The 18,749-nt window shown below is 38.7% G+C and overlaps 1 protein-coding gene across 1 annotated transcript in view; it reads right to left on the minus strand.

The window, feature by feature from the left end:
- The window catches only part of FAM81B (family with sequence similarity 81 member B), a 60,053-nt gene extending 45,681 nt beyond the window's left edge, over window positions 1-14,372 (minus strand). The window contains exons 1-3 of the mRNA XM_517651.8: window positions 13,344-14,372; window positions 11,961-12,064; window positions 8,674-8,738 (exon numbers count right to left, since the gene is read on the minus strand). Of these exons, the coding sequence (XP_517651.6) occupies window positions 8,674-8,738; window positions 11,961-12,064; window positions 13,344-13,467 (293 nt within the window). The 5' untranslated portion in view covers window positions 13,468-14,372. The remainder of the gene's footprint in view (window positions 1-8,673; window positions 8,739-11,960; window positions 12,065-13,343) is intronic.
- Window positions 14,373-18,749: the final 4,377 nt, after the last annotated feature.

Raw genomic sequence — 18,749 nt, forward strand, 5'->3', positions numbered from 1 at the left:
TTTTATCTTCTCGAAAGCATTTGTCATTATCTAAAATTATCTTATTTACTTGTTGCTGTTTATTGTCTATCCTCCATCACTAGAATGAGAGCTCCCTATGTGAGGCACTTTTCTAGCATGTTCTGCACAGTCCCCCAACATTGAGAAGAATATGTGGCACATAGTAGGCAGTCAGTAAATATTTGTTGATTGACAGACTGATTTCTCTACCTGGACTGTTCCCTTAAGGCTCAGTTGTTGGAAAACTGGACAAAAAAAAAGTGGCTCCATAAAGTCACAGCTTGTTAGAGCCTCAAGACATAGTTTACTCTCTTGAGCAATATAAAATAGTCTCAGCCTGGGTGAGATTCTTCTTTTCTTTTTTTTTTTCAAATTGAATATTTCATTAACATGGTAGTTTTTGTAACATGTGCACACACACTCACACACTCAGAGAGATTCTTCTTTTCTATCACCTGGAAATCTGAGGTGCAAAGAAAACTTTGCCAAGGGGTTTTGTGAGTCAGATTGCATTTACCACTCATTTGGTTCAAAAATGTTCTTTTGGAAAATCACCAAATGGTACCTACCATATATAAAATCCATTCCCCTAAAACCCCCACCATGCTGTCAGTGCTACCCTGGATTGGATGTATGAGTCAGAGGCAGAAGGGAAGAAGATGCCAGGCTCTGCAGAAGGTGACACATAGCCTAGTGGTGGACTGCAGATTTGCTCATTATTTTCGTTGAGCCAGTGCTGCTTTGTGGCCTCTAGACAATCTATATCCCAGATTTGCCAGCAAAGGTATTTGGTCTCCTGGTTTTCAGTCTTGTACAGACACTTATAAATTATGCTTCATTTCCCCCCAAATTTAGAAATTGTTTTCTCCTAGATGTTCTCAGTACGGCAGATACCATTGGTTACCTTCCCAACAGCCACCCCTAACTTCTGCCTGACTTGATTCATCCTTCCTGTCCCCCATGTCCTTCTGAGGGGCAAACTAATCATAAAGATTCCATTCTTCTGGGTTGAGATGCAATTGGTTATGGTAAGAGCATGTGAAGCAATTCTGGCCCATGAGATGCAAAGAGAAACCTGCTATGGGGCTTCTGGATAAAGTGTCTTTGCCTTCAAGAAGGGATACACAGAAGAAACTTCCCTCTTCTTCGCTGAATGTTGTCCTGTCTGTGCATGATGCTTGGAACTACCAAAGGCATCTTGTGATCATGAGGAAAAAGGAAATGGCAGACAGAAAGAATAAAAAAAAACACCTGGCTGCTTAATGATGTTCTGAAGCTACTAAATTTACCAAACTCTGGATTTTTTTTGTTATATGAGCTAATCAGTATTTCTACATTTAAACCATTTTTGGTTAGTGCTTCTATTATGTGCAGCTGAAGGCATTGTGTCTATATCTAGTCACTTACCAATAAAAATGTCATTTCAAATAAAGATACATTAAGTACTTACTAAATATTTACTCTAGTTCATATACAATATTTACTCTAGTCCATACACACATTTACTCTAGTCCATACCTGTAATACTACATATTTACATATAATGGCTCTGTTCCTCAAGGAACTTAGGTTAATTCAGTATTTCTTATACTTGAATTGGTATCACAGGGGAGGGTGAGGGAGGGAAGTTGTTAAAATACAGATTACTCCACTCCAACACAAACCTACTGAATCAAAATTTTAGGGTAGGCAGGGAGAGTAAGAATATGCATTTTAAGCAAGTGCATAGGTGATTCTAATGTATCCTAAAGACTAAACACCACTGATTTCTTCAAGACTGGTCATGTGAATCAGCGAATAATATAAGGCAGGATATATAATGAAGTGCTAAAGTAGTGAACTATGGAATATGAGCTCTCAAGTTCTGTAGACATCCAGAAGCAGCTTGGCACATTGGAAAGCAAGGTAGACTGAGGGTAGAACACAGGCTCCACCACTTACCAACCGAGTGTTCTAATTGCTTCATCTGTAAACAGGGCCAACAAGGCCTATTTTGCTGTGTGGTTGTAAGTTCTGAGATAATAAGTGAGATGCATGCAGTAGAGAGGGTGGTGAAACCAATGCCACACACCTGTATGTCTGAGGTTAGGAGGGTCCCAGGGCCTCACTCTTGCGGGTGAGGTGCTATTGGCTAATGTCAAGATTATATTCAGAGAGAGCAATGAGAGGGCAGACCCAAGCCAGCAGGTCTGTGGTCTTGTCTGTCAGGGCTGATTTCAATGCTGTGGCTATTTGGCCCATCGAAGGAAGCCTTTTAGGAGGGTATCACCTACTGCTATGCAAAGCTATTTGCCTGCAACCATGGAGACATTAAGTGGGATGCAAATGCTGGACTGTAGTTATTTCTTCTCCTAAATTTTTAAAGATTATTTTTAAAATTTATTTTATGTTTAAGTGGAGAGCTTTCCTTTTTGAAATTCCTTTTCAGGCCTGGGATTTACTATTAACTGTAGTCTTATTATTATTGCTAATTCTTAAGGTTTAATGAAGCACCAAATGATGGCTCTGTTTGGTTTTATTTACATGGTTCCTGAAGATCAACAGACAGCTTATATTTTTTCCCTATTTGCATTGCCACAAGGACAGAGAATATTGTTTTCCAATTGACCTTTCTAAATCAACCATGGAAGAACAAACACATGAGCATGTCTCAATTTTCTAAGAGAGATTCCTGACGAGGCCATTATTCAAATCATTAGGTATTCCTAAGGGATAAAAACTGAGGGCTTTCCCTAGTAGTAAGATATAAATTTAAGAACCTCACGCTTTCTTAGTATGTTATGTATGTCAGTGGGACCTAGATCTAAATTTAACTATGAAAGGAAAGAAATAACTGGATATTCCAGACTAGTGCAGATGGAGGCACCAACCACAGGAGGAAAAATTCCTAGGGGGCCTTTTCAGAGAGATATTTGGGCTTCACATAGATCATTGATTATGTAGCTGACAACTGAATCCGAACAGATTTTCCACAAACTCTTGAGTTCTATTTTTCTGTAATTCGGTGTGACTTACACCAGCTGTGCTGTAGCTGGCAGATCAGCCGGTACATGGAGCCTCTCACTTCCCTGCCTGTTCTGTTCTTGTGAATAGAGCCCTAAATTTACTGGGGAGATTCTGATAACCATTTTGGCAACCTGTAATACTCAGAGAACCAAACTTGAAAATTTAAACCTTTTTCTAGAACACAAAAAGGCATACCGAAGAAAGATTTCTACATTTTTATGAGATCTAATATATGACTAGTTACGGTCTGAGTGCAGAGAGTCCTATAAAAAAAAAACAAAAAACCTGAAGTGAAATCTCAGAGAATATTTTGATGCCTCACAAAAATAATCTATGAGTGTATGTGGGGAGTGATGAAATAGAAAAAACATTTTCTATAGTTTCTGTGTTGCCTGTTTATAACCACCCTGGCAAGTGGATGTTTGTAGCTGGAGAGACTTCCACTGCTGAGTTTTAAGTAGGGCTGAATGCTCTGGGGGGTGAGGCAGGCAATTTGAGTTCTGGTGGGCCCAGTGCAGGAGGAAGTACACCAGGCCAACAGGGCTGGGCCAGCACAGAGCATCAGGAAGGGCCCAAAAAGAACTCCATATAGTGGCACGGTCCAGAAGAGACTGGAGAAAGAACTGGTTGTGATTCTTTTCCAGTGAAAAGTGATGCGCTCTATAAGGCAGACTCCTCATGTTCAGCAGAATTTTTAGTAAGATTGCAAAATGAGTGATGTGCCTGGTACGATTGGTTTTCCTTCATGTGGAGGCATCAAGGTTGACAAAAGTTCCAAACAGAGTCCCTGTGTCAGTGAGGGCAGGGTGGATGTCTGGGTCATACTTACAGGTGAAGCATATGCAAACTGCAGTAGCAAATTGTTTTGATGATGTTGGGAGTTCCTGTAGCATTTGTGGCCCTCTTGAGATACCTTCCCATATTACCTTGGTCTTTGGGGGTGGGGGTGGGGAGTGTTTAATGTGAGTCGCCAGGGGAAAGAACGCTGTACTTGGAGTCAGAAGACTTGGGTTCAAGTTCTATCTCTGTCACAAGCTAACTTCAACCTCTCTGAGGTTGCCCGAAAGAGGGCTCCCTCTCTGTTCTGTGGAGAGAGGGACTCCTGACCCTCCCACCTGGCTGACGAGATCAAGTTAAAGGATGTGTACCTGAAATACTTTGCAATGTCTTGTAAATATGTCTTGTACAATGTTGTATATATGTGTTCTTACAATTATTTATAATTATTAAATATTGTTATGGGTTGAATTGTGTCCCCCCAAAAGAAACAGTGAAGTCTTAAAGCTTAATACCTCAGTATGTGAGCTTATTTGGAAATTGGGTCTTGCAGATATAATTAGTTAAGGTGAGGTGCTACTGGAGCAGAGTGGGCCCCTAATCCAGCATGGCTGGTGTCGATGTGAAGATGCCTGTATGTATGTATGTGTATGTGTGTATGTATGTATGTATGTATATATGTGAAGGTGGCTGTATGAAGACAGAAACACAGGGAAACACCACGTAAAGATGGAGGCAGAGATTGGAGTGACACATCTACAAGCCAAGGAGTGCCAGGGACTCCCAAAAGTCACCAAAAGCTAGGCAGGAGACAAGGAACAGGTTCCCCTTGGAGCCCTCAGAAGGAACCAGTCCTGCTGGCACTTTGATTTCAGACCTCCAACCTCCAGAATTGTGAGGTAATACATTTCTATTGTTTAAAGCCACTCAGTTTGTGGTAGGGAGCTCCTAGCCCAGGAGAAATGTAAGGAATTTATTATAACACTATCTTATTTCTATTTAGTGCTTATAGTCAACGTATCATTTTCATTGCATTCCACCACTACCCTGTGGCACGAGTAAAATTTGTCTCTACTTAGGAGGAAACTGAGGCATGGAGGCTATGAGTCACTCAGCAGCGAAACATTTTAGTTAGCCTCTCCTTTTTCTCCTACATCACAGCAGCTTTGCTTAGGCCAGTTAGTGGCTCTTCCTGTTACATTTGCACTTTTCTCAGAGGAGAAAGGTGTGTCTTTCCCTCTGCTTCTTCATATGTAACTTGCTGCCAACATCATGTAATTTTTCACCAAGTCACCTTTCCTGCCTGGCTCACATCTCTCCTCGGAGTCCTAAGGGTCTTCTCAGAGGCCCAGAGGTTGGTGGGGGCTCCCTCTGTGCTCTAGAGAACTGAGATCAGCATCAGCCTGACCTCAGTGGAGTTCTCACGCTTAAGCAGAAGGTCTTAAATGTGACAAGAATCCAGACAGCCTCTTGGGAGGGACTGAGCATCATTTGGGCAGCCCCTTCCCTTACTAATTGGAGGTCCCTATGGGTAATGCCCAATCCCTGTGACTGTGCCCACTCTCAGCAGAGCCTTGCCCATCACAGGTGGGTGGGGGGGCATGAAAAGAAGAAAGAGAAAGACCAAAAGACTGCACTGTGGCTGATAGCAGCACCATCCAACCTAACATGATCTATCCATAGAAAGTTCAACCAACAGAGTTTTGTCTTCCTTTCTCATGCATTGTAATGTGAAATATCTGTCTTCATCATGTAGTAACAAAAGCAATGCATCACGGAATAATAAAGTGTCTGCCATGGTGCTAAGAAAAACCTTGAAAATGAATACTTTCAGACCCTGAATTCCATATTCTACTCATGAGGGGAAGTCATTAATCATTTATTATTTTGCCCATTTGACTTGCTGAAAGTTTTATGTATCCAGATTTTAAATATCATTCTTTGGCTGTCAGCCAGACCCTCATCTTCACAAAATGTACTCTTGAGAGAATTCCTGAGTTATATATTGGCTATAGCCCAGCCTGGAAAACTCAGTAAAAAACCTCAGTTCCTTGGCCTCCTTTTTGTTCAGGAAAGTTGGAATTTGCCTCATGGGCAGCAGAAACTCAGGATTCATTTTCTCCAGAGACTTTCAAATAGAATCCCAGATGCTATCATAGTTCCAATTTGTATTTCCCTCCTTTTCACCCCAGCCATCCTTGCCCCCTTTCTGTTCCTGCTACACCATAAGAATATTCCTGCCTTCGAAACTTTGCTCTTCCCCTAGATGTCCACATGGCCAAATTCCTCACTTCCTGGTCTTTTCTCAAATGTCAGATTCTTAATGAGGCCTACCCTGGCCAGCTATCTAATAATTCATTTCTCTCCTTCCTGCTAGAATGGCTCCAAACGCATTATTAGATAGCTCCCTGAGGGACTGGATTTTTACTTTTTGAGTTGTTATTCTTTGCTCATAGTATTACCTGTAAATATACCCATATAGGTTTTAAGGCCAAACCTCTGAAAACCTGTAATATAAATTCAGGCCATTTAATGAGTTGATAATGACTTTTACTTAAGTACTCTGTTTGCATGTCAATCCATTTGTTGTCACCCAATGAAAACTATGAGTTGAAGGCTGAAGTTTTTTGTTTTATTTATTTATTTATTTAGAGATCGAGTTTCACTCTGTGACCCAGGCAGGAGTGCAGTGGTACACTCTCCATTCACTGCAACCTCCACCTCCCGGGTTCAAGTGATTCTCCTGCCTCAGCCTCTCGAGTAGCTGGGATTACAGGTGCACGCCACCATGCCCGGCTAATTTTTGTATATTTAGTAGAGATGGGGTTTCACCATGTTGGCTAGGCTGGTCTTCAACTCCTGACATCAGGTGATCTGCCCACCACTGCCTCCCAAAGTGCTGGGATTATAGATGTGAGCCACTGTGCCTGGCCAGTGAAGTTATTTTAAAAACCATTGTTCTTTATTTTTATTTTATTGGATTGAATATGTCAATTCAAAATGTCTGCACTTATTACTGAAACGCCCAAATGCTATTTTGCTTTTCCAGTTAATCAGCTGATTTAAGCAGAGCTCTAACAATTCAATTGTTCTACCATTACTTTCCATTAAATCTGTCAACTACAGTTCATCAAGTGTATTCAGTACATCATGATAGGCTACTGGAGGGATACCAAAAATCATAAGGCCATAGAGTGCCTTCCTTTAGGGAGTTTGCAGCCTGTTCTGAGAGATGCGAAGAGAGAGACCAAAAGACAATTAACAATGTGAAATCATAAATAGAAAGTTCCAGATATATGGTTTAGATAGTAAGAGAAGGGGTAAGGGAGAGATTAAGGTAGAAATAAATGTTGGAGTGAAGTAATCTTTATCATGCTTTTGCTTTGCATTATAGACTATTTCTTCCTCTTTGTCTTCATTTTAATTTATCTGAAAGCCAAAGAAATCCAAAAAGTTTATCTTCTGCTGCTTAAGTTTGTTACCATTTTCCAGGAATTTATTTTCTCATCTCCTGGGATGTACATCACCAGCTTGAGCTAAAGAAATCCACACAGGTTTGTAATAGAATTTGACGGATCAGAAGAATGATTTTTATTTTCCATTTGTCATGTAGAGAGTCAGGTAGGGACAAGTTTCCCTTTTCTCCTTGGAAGATAAGGTTAGCTAATACATTTATTTATAATAATTATTTTTGTGCATACTACATTCATTGTCCTTAACTCAGAAAAAAAGTCATCTGTCCAAATATTGCATTTTTTAAACATTTAAAAATATTTTTCCCATGCTTAGTTTTATTTTTTTCTAAATCATAGACTCATAGTCATATAAACAAATACAAGTTATGTGGAACATGAAAAAAGGGGCTAACATACTGTGATTGAACTATTTGGAATGTACTAAATTTAACTGGCCAAGGGACAGGGGAATTCTTGTGAAAAAAATGCAGTAAAAATTAGTGAAGAAATCTTGTCATCTTAATTGTTAAAGATAATTTTTAAAAAATCGAAGTTCAAGGTGTATTTAGATTTTTCTCTTCACATGAACTCATTTCATTCATTTGGCTATTTTTTTCTTCTGTGGTCATGATTATTAAAATCAGAATTATTTTAAAGCTGCAGTAGTTTCTAGTCCAACCTCTTTGTTTTTCAAATGAAAAAACTAAAGCCCAGAGACATTATGGAACTGACTGGTGTTACACAGCAAAGTAGTAGAAGGACTGAGACTAAATCCCCAGTGCCGTGAAAACATGAATGACAGCATTAGACCAAATCCTGCTTTGACATATGGAATAGAAAACAACTCAAATTAATATGCATTGCCTCTGCAATGCCACCTTCATCACTGGCATCCTTGGGTATTTTGGACAATGTGCATGTGTTAACAGTGTGTTATTCTATTTCCAAGTGCCTGGAGTTGTCCCTCTGTGGTACACCTGTCCTGGGGGAGCTCCAGGTATGGCACTGTAAATAGCAGAAACAACATCTTCTAGTGATTAGTGAAATATATCTCAAAATTTCCTGAGTTTTTATCATGAAATGTTAACAGGTTTACTTGGTTTATTTTGAAGTCAATAGTTAGCTATATCTGATATTGTCGCAATATGCAATATGTTGTATTGCTTTTCACATAAATCTACAGGAACCTATGGAGGTCATTTAAAGAAAAGGTAGTTAAATCTGCTTGTTCTGTCAATCAGAAAGGAACAGGATCAGGTTTGTCTTTCTGACATGATTTAGTCTCTTCTGAATGCAGAGAACTTAAAGGTTTCATTCAGGTACATTCATCTCTGACTGAATAATTAAACACAGGATTTTTTTTCTTTTTTGCATGTGAGATTTGTCACAATAAATGCAGTTAATAGTTAAAACTAGTTGTAATTTACACACTTACTTGTCAACATATTCAACTAGATCTGTAGAATTCTTGGTTGACATTTTGGCTGGAGATAATCTTACCTAAAACAAAGGTTACAGATTCAGAATATATCATCTGCTTCTTTACAGATTACTTCTATGCAGTTTATCTTTAAAGAGTTTTAATTTTAAACAAAATGTATACCATAGACCAGATAATCAGCTCAGTTAATCTTACACATGTCCCCTTTGTATTGCTAATGACTAAAAACAAAATTAAGTTCTGTGGAGATACTAGAGAGCTGTATTTCATAGATTTGTTATCACAGTCAAGAAAACCTTTTTGGAAAAGTCAAAGCCATAGATTATTCGTAGATAATTTAAAAATGAAATATCTAATGATTATTGACTGAGTTACTAAAGAAGTCTTCACAGAGTGAATGATTCCTGACATGCTGATTTCTAAGGAGAAACAGCTAATTTTCAAACACAAAGCCTTGAACTAGAAAACTAGCCTATCCAAGTACCTGGATGTCAGATTATTATAGCCAGAGCAGTCATACACATGATTTACTAACATTAAGTATAGCTGGCCATATGTACACTTAACTGGCAACTTCTAATTCAATAAAATGGTACTACTAGAAAGTTCTATTTTCATGAAAGTTGATAATTTGCAGCATTTTTATGACAGGAAAGAAGATACCCAGTGTACTCACTGTTTTTCATATCTCAAAAATGCCTTAAAATCTTTTTTTTTTTTTTTTTTTTTTTTTTGAGACGGGGTCTCGCTCTGTCGCCCAGGCTGGAGTGCAGTGGTGCAATCTTCGCTCACTGCAAGCTCCGCCTCCCGGGTTCACGCCATTCTCCTGACTCAGCCTCCTGCGTAGCCGGGACGACAGGCACCCGCCACCACGCCTGGCTAAATTTTTTTTTTGTATTTTTAGTAGAGATGGGGTTTCACCATGGTAGCCAGGATGGTCTCGATCTCCTGACCTTGTGGTCCGCCTGCCTCGGCCTCTCAAAGTGTTGGGATTACAGGCGTGAACCACAGCTTCCAGCCGAAAATGCCTTAAATTCTAATGTTCTTTTAAGTTTAAAAAAAAAGACAGATTTATCCTAATTTTAATAGCCTATTGCTGAACTGTATTCAATATGGAGAATATGAGTGGTATTCCACCTCAGTTAAAAACTTTAACAAAATATATTCCTAGGATATTTTTTCTTGCTTTATGTTACTGTGTACTATAATGGTGGGCAGAATATGTTAAGACTCACATACAGAAAGCATTCCTTTTTCAAATGCCCAAGAAATTACTACTTCTTAAGTTTTAAGAAACTTAATTGGATACCTCCCTCCTTCAAAAAAACTTTAAAAAATGTGAAGTCCATTATCAGGGATGCTAATAAAGAACGCCTGAGAAAGCCTCTCCTGACTCAGCCCTTTTGGTGGTGGGCAGGCAGAACAGGCTCGAGGCTGCTCACGAGGGAGCCTATGAACCCCCAGGAGAGAGCTTGTACCCTCCCGTCATTGCTGAATGGGGTCTGCAATGGGTCTAATGCTGTTAAGCCACATCTTCCCCTAGAGAATGGATCTACTGATTCACTGGGCACTCAGGTGCCCACGTTATGGAAACTGTCCTAAGTCAGAGGACCTGATGCCTTCTACCGTGGAGAGTGTTTTCACTCCTGTTTCCCACTGAAACAGTACTGAGTCCTGAGACCTCACCTACTTCATTGCCAGTTCTTTCCTCCTCACCTTTCCACTGCTCCCTCTGGTCTGTGGGGGGATCTATTTTTGGCATTTCCTCAGCAACCGGTTGGTCCCTCCTTATATGTTTGGAGAGTAGTCCTCTCCAAGTATTTGTGGAATTAAAGTGTACGATGAATACAGTGTCCAAGGGCACTAACTTGTCCTCCTTTCTCCTTCTGGAGTGTAACAATTAGATCTATGTTTTATTTTTATTTTATTAATTTTTAAGTCTTATTTGAAAGACCACAAGTAGCATCTTCTTAAAAACACACCTACAACACACACTTTTTAAGTGACAGATGTTAAGCACAACAATGGAGGAATATTTGGAAAAGTATAGAAAAGTTAAAGATACAGAATAAAAATTCTCGCTTGTAATTTTGCTACCTAGAACAAAAGCCATTGATGTTGGCTTTTGGTGCAATTTTTTAAATGTAATTTTTAGGTATCTAAGACAGTATTTAAATTTTTATATCTTTGCTAATTGAACATAAGAGTCAGTTCTGTTTTATCCTCATTCCTATAAGCTAGGATGTTATTATATATAAAAACTGTCTCACAAACAACTTGATGGCCACTATGGGAATTTTTTTACATATATCAGTTTTATCCATTTCATAATAATGCTTTGGATGTTATAGCTTTTTGGTTTTATGGGCTATGAAATACGTTCTTGTATATGACATAATTTTATTTGACATGATGCCCTATAAAGTGGATATCATTACCTTCCCATTAGTGTAAGGATGACATTAGTTACCTTAAGAAGCTGAAACCCTTATTATGGAAAGAAATTAAGATGACTATTTTTTATAGGTGAGGAGCTTCAGGATCAGAGAAGTATGGGACTTGCCCAAGATCATGTAGATGATGATGATAATCATACTGTAGCCCTTCCTACTTGCTAAGCACTTACTTAAGTGACTCATTCAAACCCACAATAACTTTGTATGATAAGCCTAATTCACCCATTTTACAGAAGAAGAAACAGAGAGGTTAAGTAATCATTCCAAAGTCCCACAGCTAGTATGTGGTACAGCCTATTATATAATACATACCAAAAATCAATGTTTGATATTGTGCTAGTGCTTTATGTAACAAGTGACTGCATCTGCCTCTTGTTATGTAAATTACAAGGTGTTAAGAGAAGTACAAAAAAAGTCTGAAAACACTGCTTTAAAAAATGTTCTTTTTAACGGAGAAGATATGACAAGTTCTAATAAAGGAAACATTCTATTTAGCTATACCGGTTTTCATGTTAGAGATAAAGATAAAGTCTGCACCTTGAGTTTATCATGGTTCCTTTTGAATCATCATAAAACATACATAATGATCAACTTAAAAGAATTTTAGCCCCATATATTAAAAATCAGTCTAATTAATGAAATTGTAAATTGAGGTCATTTTTCTTTTCAGCTTGTGTTTTCAGCAGCCATTTTGCCAAGACAGAACAAACAGGAAATGTGGGAGAACTGTTCTTCCAGAACTTCTTAAACTCTCTAAGCACTCTAAACTTTAAAGAAGCTGAGCAAAGTATTCTAATTTTAATGTGAATATTGAAAAGTACTTGCTTTCTTTTCTTGGTTATTGTCTGAGCCAGGAAGGGGGCCATCAGGTTCAACTGGCTGTTCCTCTGCAGTCGCAGTTGGAGAGGCACTTTTGTTTACATTTGTATCTAGGTAACCAGAATGCTGAATCAGGTCAGGAACTATGACAAGTGAATTTTTGCAGTGCTGCTAATTTTTTTTTTTAATTGAGGGCAGTTTCTGTACATATAGCTTGGCTTAAAGGGAGGCTTTCAATTTGCTTTACATTTCCCCTCTCCTCACTTATCCCAATTCTCCCCCATCCCCCCATAACATCTATAGTTAGCTAGAAAGGCATTTCTTTACAGATACTTCTATAAGACCTTTAGAAACTTTTTTAGGATCAGACAGCTCTAAAATAATCAGGAATGTATTTTTTTATTATACTTTAAGTCCTGGGATACATGTGCAGAACGTGCAGGTTTGTTACGTAGGTATACACGTGCCATGGTGGTCTGCTGCACCCATCAGCCCATCATCTACATTAGGTATTTCTCCTAATACTATCCCTCCCCTAGCCCCCAACCCCCAACAGGCCCCAGTGTGTGATGTTCCCCTCCCTGTGTCCATGTGTTCTCATTGTTCAACTCCCACTTGTGAGTGAGAACATGTGGTGTTTGGTTTTCCGTTCCTGTGTTAGTTTGCTGAGAATGACGGTTTCCAGCTTCATCCATGTCCCTGCAAAGGGACATGAACTCATCCTTTTTTATGGCTGCATAGTATTCCATGGTGTATATGTGCGGCATTTTCTTTATCCAGTCTATCATTGATGGGCATTTGGGTTGGTTCCAAGTCTTTGCTATTGTGAACAGTGCTGCAATAAACATACATGTGCATGTGTCTTTATAGTAGAATGATTTATAGTCCTTTGGGTATATACCCATTAATGGGATTGCTGGGTCAAATGGTATTTCTAGTTCTAGATCCTTGAGGAATCACCTCACTGTCTTCCACATGGTTGAACTAATTTACACTCCCACCACCAGTATAAAAGCGTTCCTATTTCTCCACATCCTCCCCAGCATCTGTTGTTTCCTGACTTTTTAATGGTTACTATTCTAACTGGCATGAGATGGTATCTCATTGTAGTTTTGATTTGCATTTTTGTAATGACAAGTGATGATGAGCTTTTTTTCGTATGTTTTGGCTGCATAAATGTCTTCTTTTGAGAAGTGTCTGTTCACATCCTTTGCCCACTTTTTGATGGGTTTTTTTTTTCTTGTACATTTGTTTAAGTTATTACTCTGTTGTGCCCAAGCCTTCTGAGGGTCTTCATTGGGATTCATTATTTTGTTTATATGTAATAAGAAATAGAAGAAAGATAGTGAAGTAGGAGAAATTTAGAGACCTCGAATAGTCCATAAGTACCTGAACTCATGATGCTTGCTTTTCCAGCTTTATTTTTTGTAGATTTGATATTTTTGAAAAACAATCTCTGTGATTTTTTTCTTTTTTCTGAGGAAGCCAATGTACCAAGGAATTGTAATTGCATCCTAACTAAGGTCTTCCTGTTTCTGGGGCCTCTTCCCTAGGGCGACTTAGTAGCATTGTGACTGCAGGAAGGATCTATGATGTCAGTGTGGCTGGCCCTCACAACTGAAGTCAGGAAGTCCCTGGGATTTAGAAGCTTTGAATGTTTTCTGTAGTGCTCATCGTCATACAAATCACTAAGCCTTTCACTTCTTTGTCTCATGGGGTGGGAAGTGGCCATTGTTATACTGATATTTCACACTCTTCTCCTGATTTCATCTTCACAGTTTGAAAAGTGACGAGTTATCATCAAGCTAGACAAAGAGGAAATGAAATGCTGCGGTATGCCCAAATCTTTCTCCAAGTATGTTAGGGAGGAAGCTAACTCTTCTAGGTTACAAGGGGACTTCACAGATAGTGCAGCACTGATGAAAAGTGACATGGGTCAGAGTTTTACAGAAATGAAAATATTGAACTTTGCCTTTGTACGGGAAATTTTGTTCAGTTATTTAGCCAAAAGGGGGTGGATTGTTTTAGCTGTAAAATGTTTGTCTGAGTTTTAAAATTAGAATTTGCATGTTTGTTAGTACTACTTGGCCTCCATATACAGAATTGATGCTTTGGCTAAGTTGTTGTCCAAATTATGGTATCAGATTTGCCTTGTTTAAAGGCACACAATGTTCAGGATGCTGAGTGACAAACTTCGATCCCACAGATAAAGGACACCAATGATTTGGGCTTCCATGCATATCCCCTAGTCCTAAGCTAAGCCCTTAAAACTCAAAGATGCAGTAGTTCATGGTTTGCAAGCAGTCCAAAAGGCTCATTATGCTACCCTAATCACCATTGTATCTAGTGCCAAGGGAGACTGACACACAGCAGTGACTAAGAGCAGGTGGCTACAGATTCTGAGAGAGTGGATTGGAACCCTGACTCCTCAACCTACCAGCTGTTTACTTTGGACAAAATTACATCACCTCTTTAAGCCTCAACTTTCTCCTCTGTGAAATGAGCTAATAATATCGATCCCATAAGATGGTTGAGAGGATTAAATGTAATAATAATAGTGCTCAGCTGAGGGCAGCGCCAGGAATCCACTAAAAGATAACTATTATTAGTGATTATTTCACAAGGTGCCAATTATCGAAGAAATAGTCACAAGCAGAGTCTGTGTGAGAAAGAAAAACTAGATTTAACCTTGCATAACAACTTTTTAAGATTCTTTCTCTTCTTAAATTCAGCTTTTAATCCATGGTATTTGGTTAGAAAAATGGGCCCTACTAAAATGGACAATTTTGGTAGGTTTGTTCTCTAAACATAAATGGCTATTCAATTTTAACATAACAATGCACATAATATATATGTATATTATTAATGTCTTCTCTGGTTTGAATCTCTCCACCAAAACTCATGTTGAAATGTAATTGCCATTCTTTTTTTTTTTTTTGAGCTGTAGTCTTGCACTGTCACCCAGGCTGGTGTGCAATAGTGCGATCTTGGCTCACTGCAAGCTCGGCCTCCCAGATTCATGCCATTCTCCTGCCTCAGCCTCCCAAATAGCTGGGACTACAGGTGCCTACCACCATGCTCGGCTAATTTTTTGTATTTTTAGTAGAGACAGGGTTTCATCGTGTTAGCCAGGATGGTCTCGATTTCCTGACCTCGTGATCTGCCCACCTCAGCCTCCCAAAGTGCTGGGATTACAGGCGTGAGCCACCGTGCCTGGCCTATTGCCATTCTAATAGTATTAGGAAGTGGAGGCTTTAAGAAGTGATTAGGTCATGAGGGCTCTCTCCTAATGAATGAATTAAAGCCCTTATTGTGGGAATGAGTTAGTTATCATAGGAGTGGGCTCCTGATAAAAAGGATGAGTTTGGCTTAGTTTCTCTCTCTCTGTCTTGCATTCTTATTTCCCTTCTTGCTATGTTATGATGTATTATAAAGATGTATCCTCTCAATCTTGGACTTCCCAGCCTCTGGAACCATGAGCCAAATAAATGCCCAGACTATGGTATTCTTTTTTTAGACAGAGCCTTGCTCTGTTGCCCAGCCTGGAGTGCAGTGGTGCGATCTTGGCTCACTGCAACCTCTGCCTCCAAAGTTCAAGCAATTCTCATGCCTTAGCCTCCTGAGTAGCTGGGACTACAGGTGTGCATCGCCATATCTGACTAATTTTTGTATTTTTAGTGGAGATGGGGTTTTACCATGTTGGCCAGGCTGGTCTCAAACTCCTGACCTCAAGTGATCCACCCATCTCAGCCTCCCAAAGTGCTGGGATTACCGGTGTGAGCCACCATTCCAGGCCCCAGACTATGGTATTCTGTTATAGCAGAAGAAGATAGACTCAGATAGCTTCCCACTTGTCTAAAATGCATATGTAAAATCCTTCTCAGAAGTCAATAATCTTCATATATCTTTTCTAATCTAGGGCTAATAAAAGCACAGAAATTAAAAATGTTCAATTTCAATCTTTAAAGTGGCCTTATACTATAGTATATTTAATATAGATCTAAAGACATAATCCTGACATGGTGGTCAGTGATGGGGGATAGTCAGTGTTGAGGGTCATCAGACAGAAACGCTATGTGTTGTGCACTACACAACCCTCTGGGGCACTCATGGTAACACTGTAGATTTTCATATTTGTTACAGTAATTTTTCAGGCATATATCAAGAAAATATCTCATTTTACCAAAGAAAGTCAGGATAATTTTCTGACATGGAAGTAAAGGGTTTTGAGAAAGAGGCACCTATTTTTAACTCACACAAGGAGTGTACAGTGAGGCACTGTCAATGACCAACTGCATATATGATGGTGGTCCCATAAGATTTTAGTGGAGTGGAAAAATTCCTATTATCTAGTGATGTTGTAGCCATCATAACATTGCAGTGCAATGCATTACTCATGTGTTTGTGGTGATACTGGTGTAAACAAACTTGCTGAACTGCCAGTTGTATAAAGGTATAGCACATGCAATTCTGTACAGTACATAATAGTTGCTAATGATCATAAACAACTATGTTACTGGTTTATGTATTTACTACAGTATACTTTTTATCATTTTTTTAAATTTTTAGTTGACACATAACTGTACATATTTATGGGCTACACAGTGATATTTAGATACACGTATACAATGTGTAACAACCAAATCAGGGTAATTAGCATATCATCACCTCAATCATTTATCATTTTTTTGTGTTGTGAATATTCAAAATCCTCTCTTCCAGCTTTTTGAAAATATACAGTAAATTATAGTTAACCATTTTCACCCTACAGTGCTGCAGAACATCAGAATCCATTTCTCCTATCTAGCTGTAATTTTGTTTTCATTAACACACTCTCCTCATTCTCTCCTCCCCTTACCCTTCCCAGCCTCACAATTCTATTCTTTATTTCCGTGAACTCAATTTTTTTTTTCTGCCACATGTAAGTAACAACATGCAGTATTTATCTTTCTGTTCTTGGCTTATTTTGCCTAACGTAATATCTTCCAGCCTCATCCACATTGCTGCAAATGACAGGATTTCATTCCTTTGTATAGCTAAATAGTATTCCATTGGGTATATAAACCACATTTTCTTTATCCATTCATCTATTGATGGACATTTAGGTTGAATCCATATCTTAGCTATTGTGAATAGCACTGCAACAAACATGGGAATCCAGGTGTCCCTTTGATATACTGATTTCCTTTCCAGTAGTGGGACTGCTGGATCATATGTTAGTTCTATGTTTAGTTTTTTGAGAAGCCTCTACAGTGATTTCCATATTGACTGTACTCATTCACATGCCCACCAACAGTGCATAAGTGCTCTCTTTTCTCTGCATCCTCACCAGCATTTGTTAACTTCTGTCTTTTTGATAATAGGCATCCTAACTGGGGTGAGGTGGTATCTCATTGTGGTTTTAATTTGTATTTCCCTTATGATTAGTGATGTTGAGCATTTGAGCATTTTTTCATATTTCTTTTGGCCATTTGTATGTCTTCTTTTGAGAAATGTCTTTTTTTTTTTGGCATGGAGTTTCATTCTGTTGCCTAGGCTGGAGTGCAGTGGTGTGATCTCAGTTCACTGCAACCTCTGCCTCCTGCGTTCAAGCGATTCTCTTGCCTCAGCCTCCCTAGTAGCTGGAAGTACAGGCATGTGCCACCACGCCTGGCTAATTTTTGTATTTTTGGTAGAGATGGGGTTTCACCATATTGGCCAGGCTAGTCTTGAACTCTTGACCTTGGGTGATCTGCCTGCCTCGGCCTCCCAAAGTATTGAGATTACAGGTATGAGCCACTGCACCCGGCCCTTTGCCTACTTTTTAGTCAGATGATTTGCTGCTGTTGAGCTGTTTGACTTCCTTATATGTTCTGGATATTAATCCCTTGTCAGATGAATAATTTGCCAATATATTTTCTCATTCTAATAGTTGTCTTTTTACCCTTTGATAGTTTTCTTTGCTGTGAAGAAGTTTTTGGGTTAAATATAGTCCTATTTGTCTATTTTTGTTTCCATTGCCTGTGCTTTTGAAGTCTTTAAAATCTTTGCCTAATGTCCTGAAGTGTTTCCCCTATGTTTTCTTCTAGTAGTTTTATACTTTCAAGTCTTACATTTAAGTCTTTAACTTGTTTTGAGTAGATTTTTAAATATAGTGATGGATAGTATTCTAGTTTTGTTCTTCTGCATATGGATATTCCATTTTCCCAGCACCATTTATTGAAGAGAGTATCCTTTTACCATTATATTGTGCTTGGCACCTTTGTCAATAATCAGCTGGCTGTAAATGTGTGAATTTATTTTTGTTCCATTGGCCTATGTGTCTGTTTTTATACCAATACCATGTTATTTTAGCTACTATAGCTTTGTAATATATTTTGAAGTCAGATACTATAGTGTCCCCAGCTTTGTTCTTTTTGCTCAGGATTGCTTTGGCTATTCAGGGTCTTTTGTGGTTCCAAATTTTAGGAGTTTTTTTTTTTCTATTTCTGTGAAGAATGTTATTAGTAATTTGGCAGAGAATGCATTGAATCTGTAGATTGCTTTGGGTAATGTGGTCGTTTTAAGAACATTAATTATTCCAAGCCATGAGCATTGACTGTCTTTTCATTTGTTTGTATCCTCTTCAATTTCTTTCATCAGTGTTTTATAGTTTTCAGCGTAGATGTCTTTCACCTTTCTGGTTAAATTTATTCCTAGACATTTGATTTTTTTGTTAGCTATTTTATATCTCTTTCAGCTAGTTCATTATTGATATATAGAAATGCTACTGATTTTTGTATGTTGATTTTCTATTCTGCAAATTTACTGAATTTA

The sequence above is a fragment of the Pan troglodytes genome, chromosome 4 (assembly GCF_028858775.2).
Source record: "Pan troglodytes isolate AG18354 chromosome 4, NHGRI_mPanTro3-v2.0_pri, whole genome shotgun sequence".
Lineage (NCBI taxonomy): Eukaryota > Metazoa > Chordata > Mammalia > Primates > Hominidae > Pan > Pan troglodytes.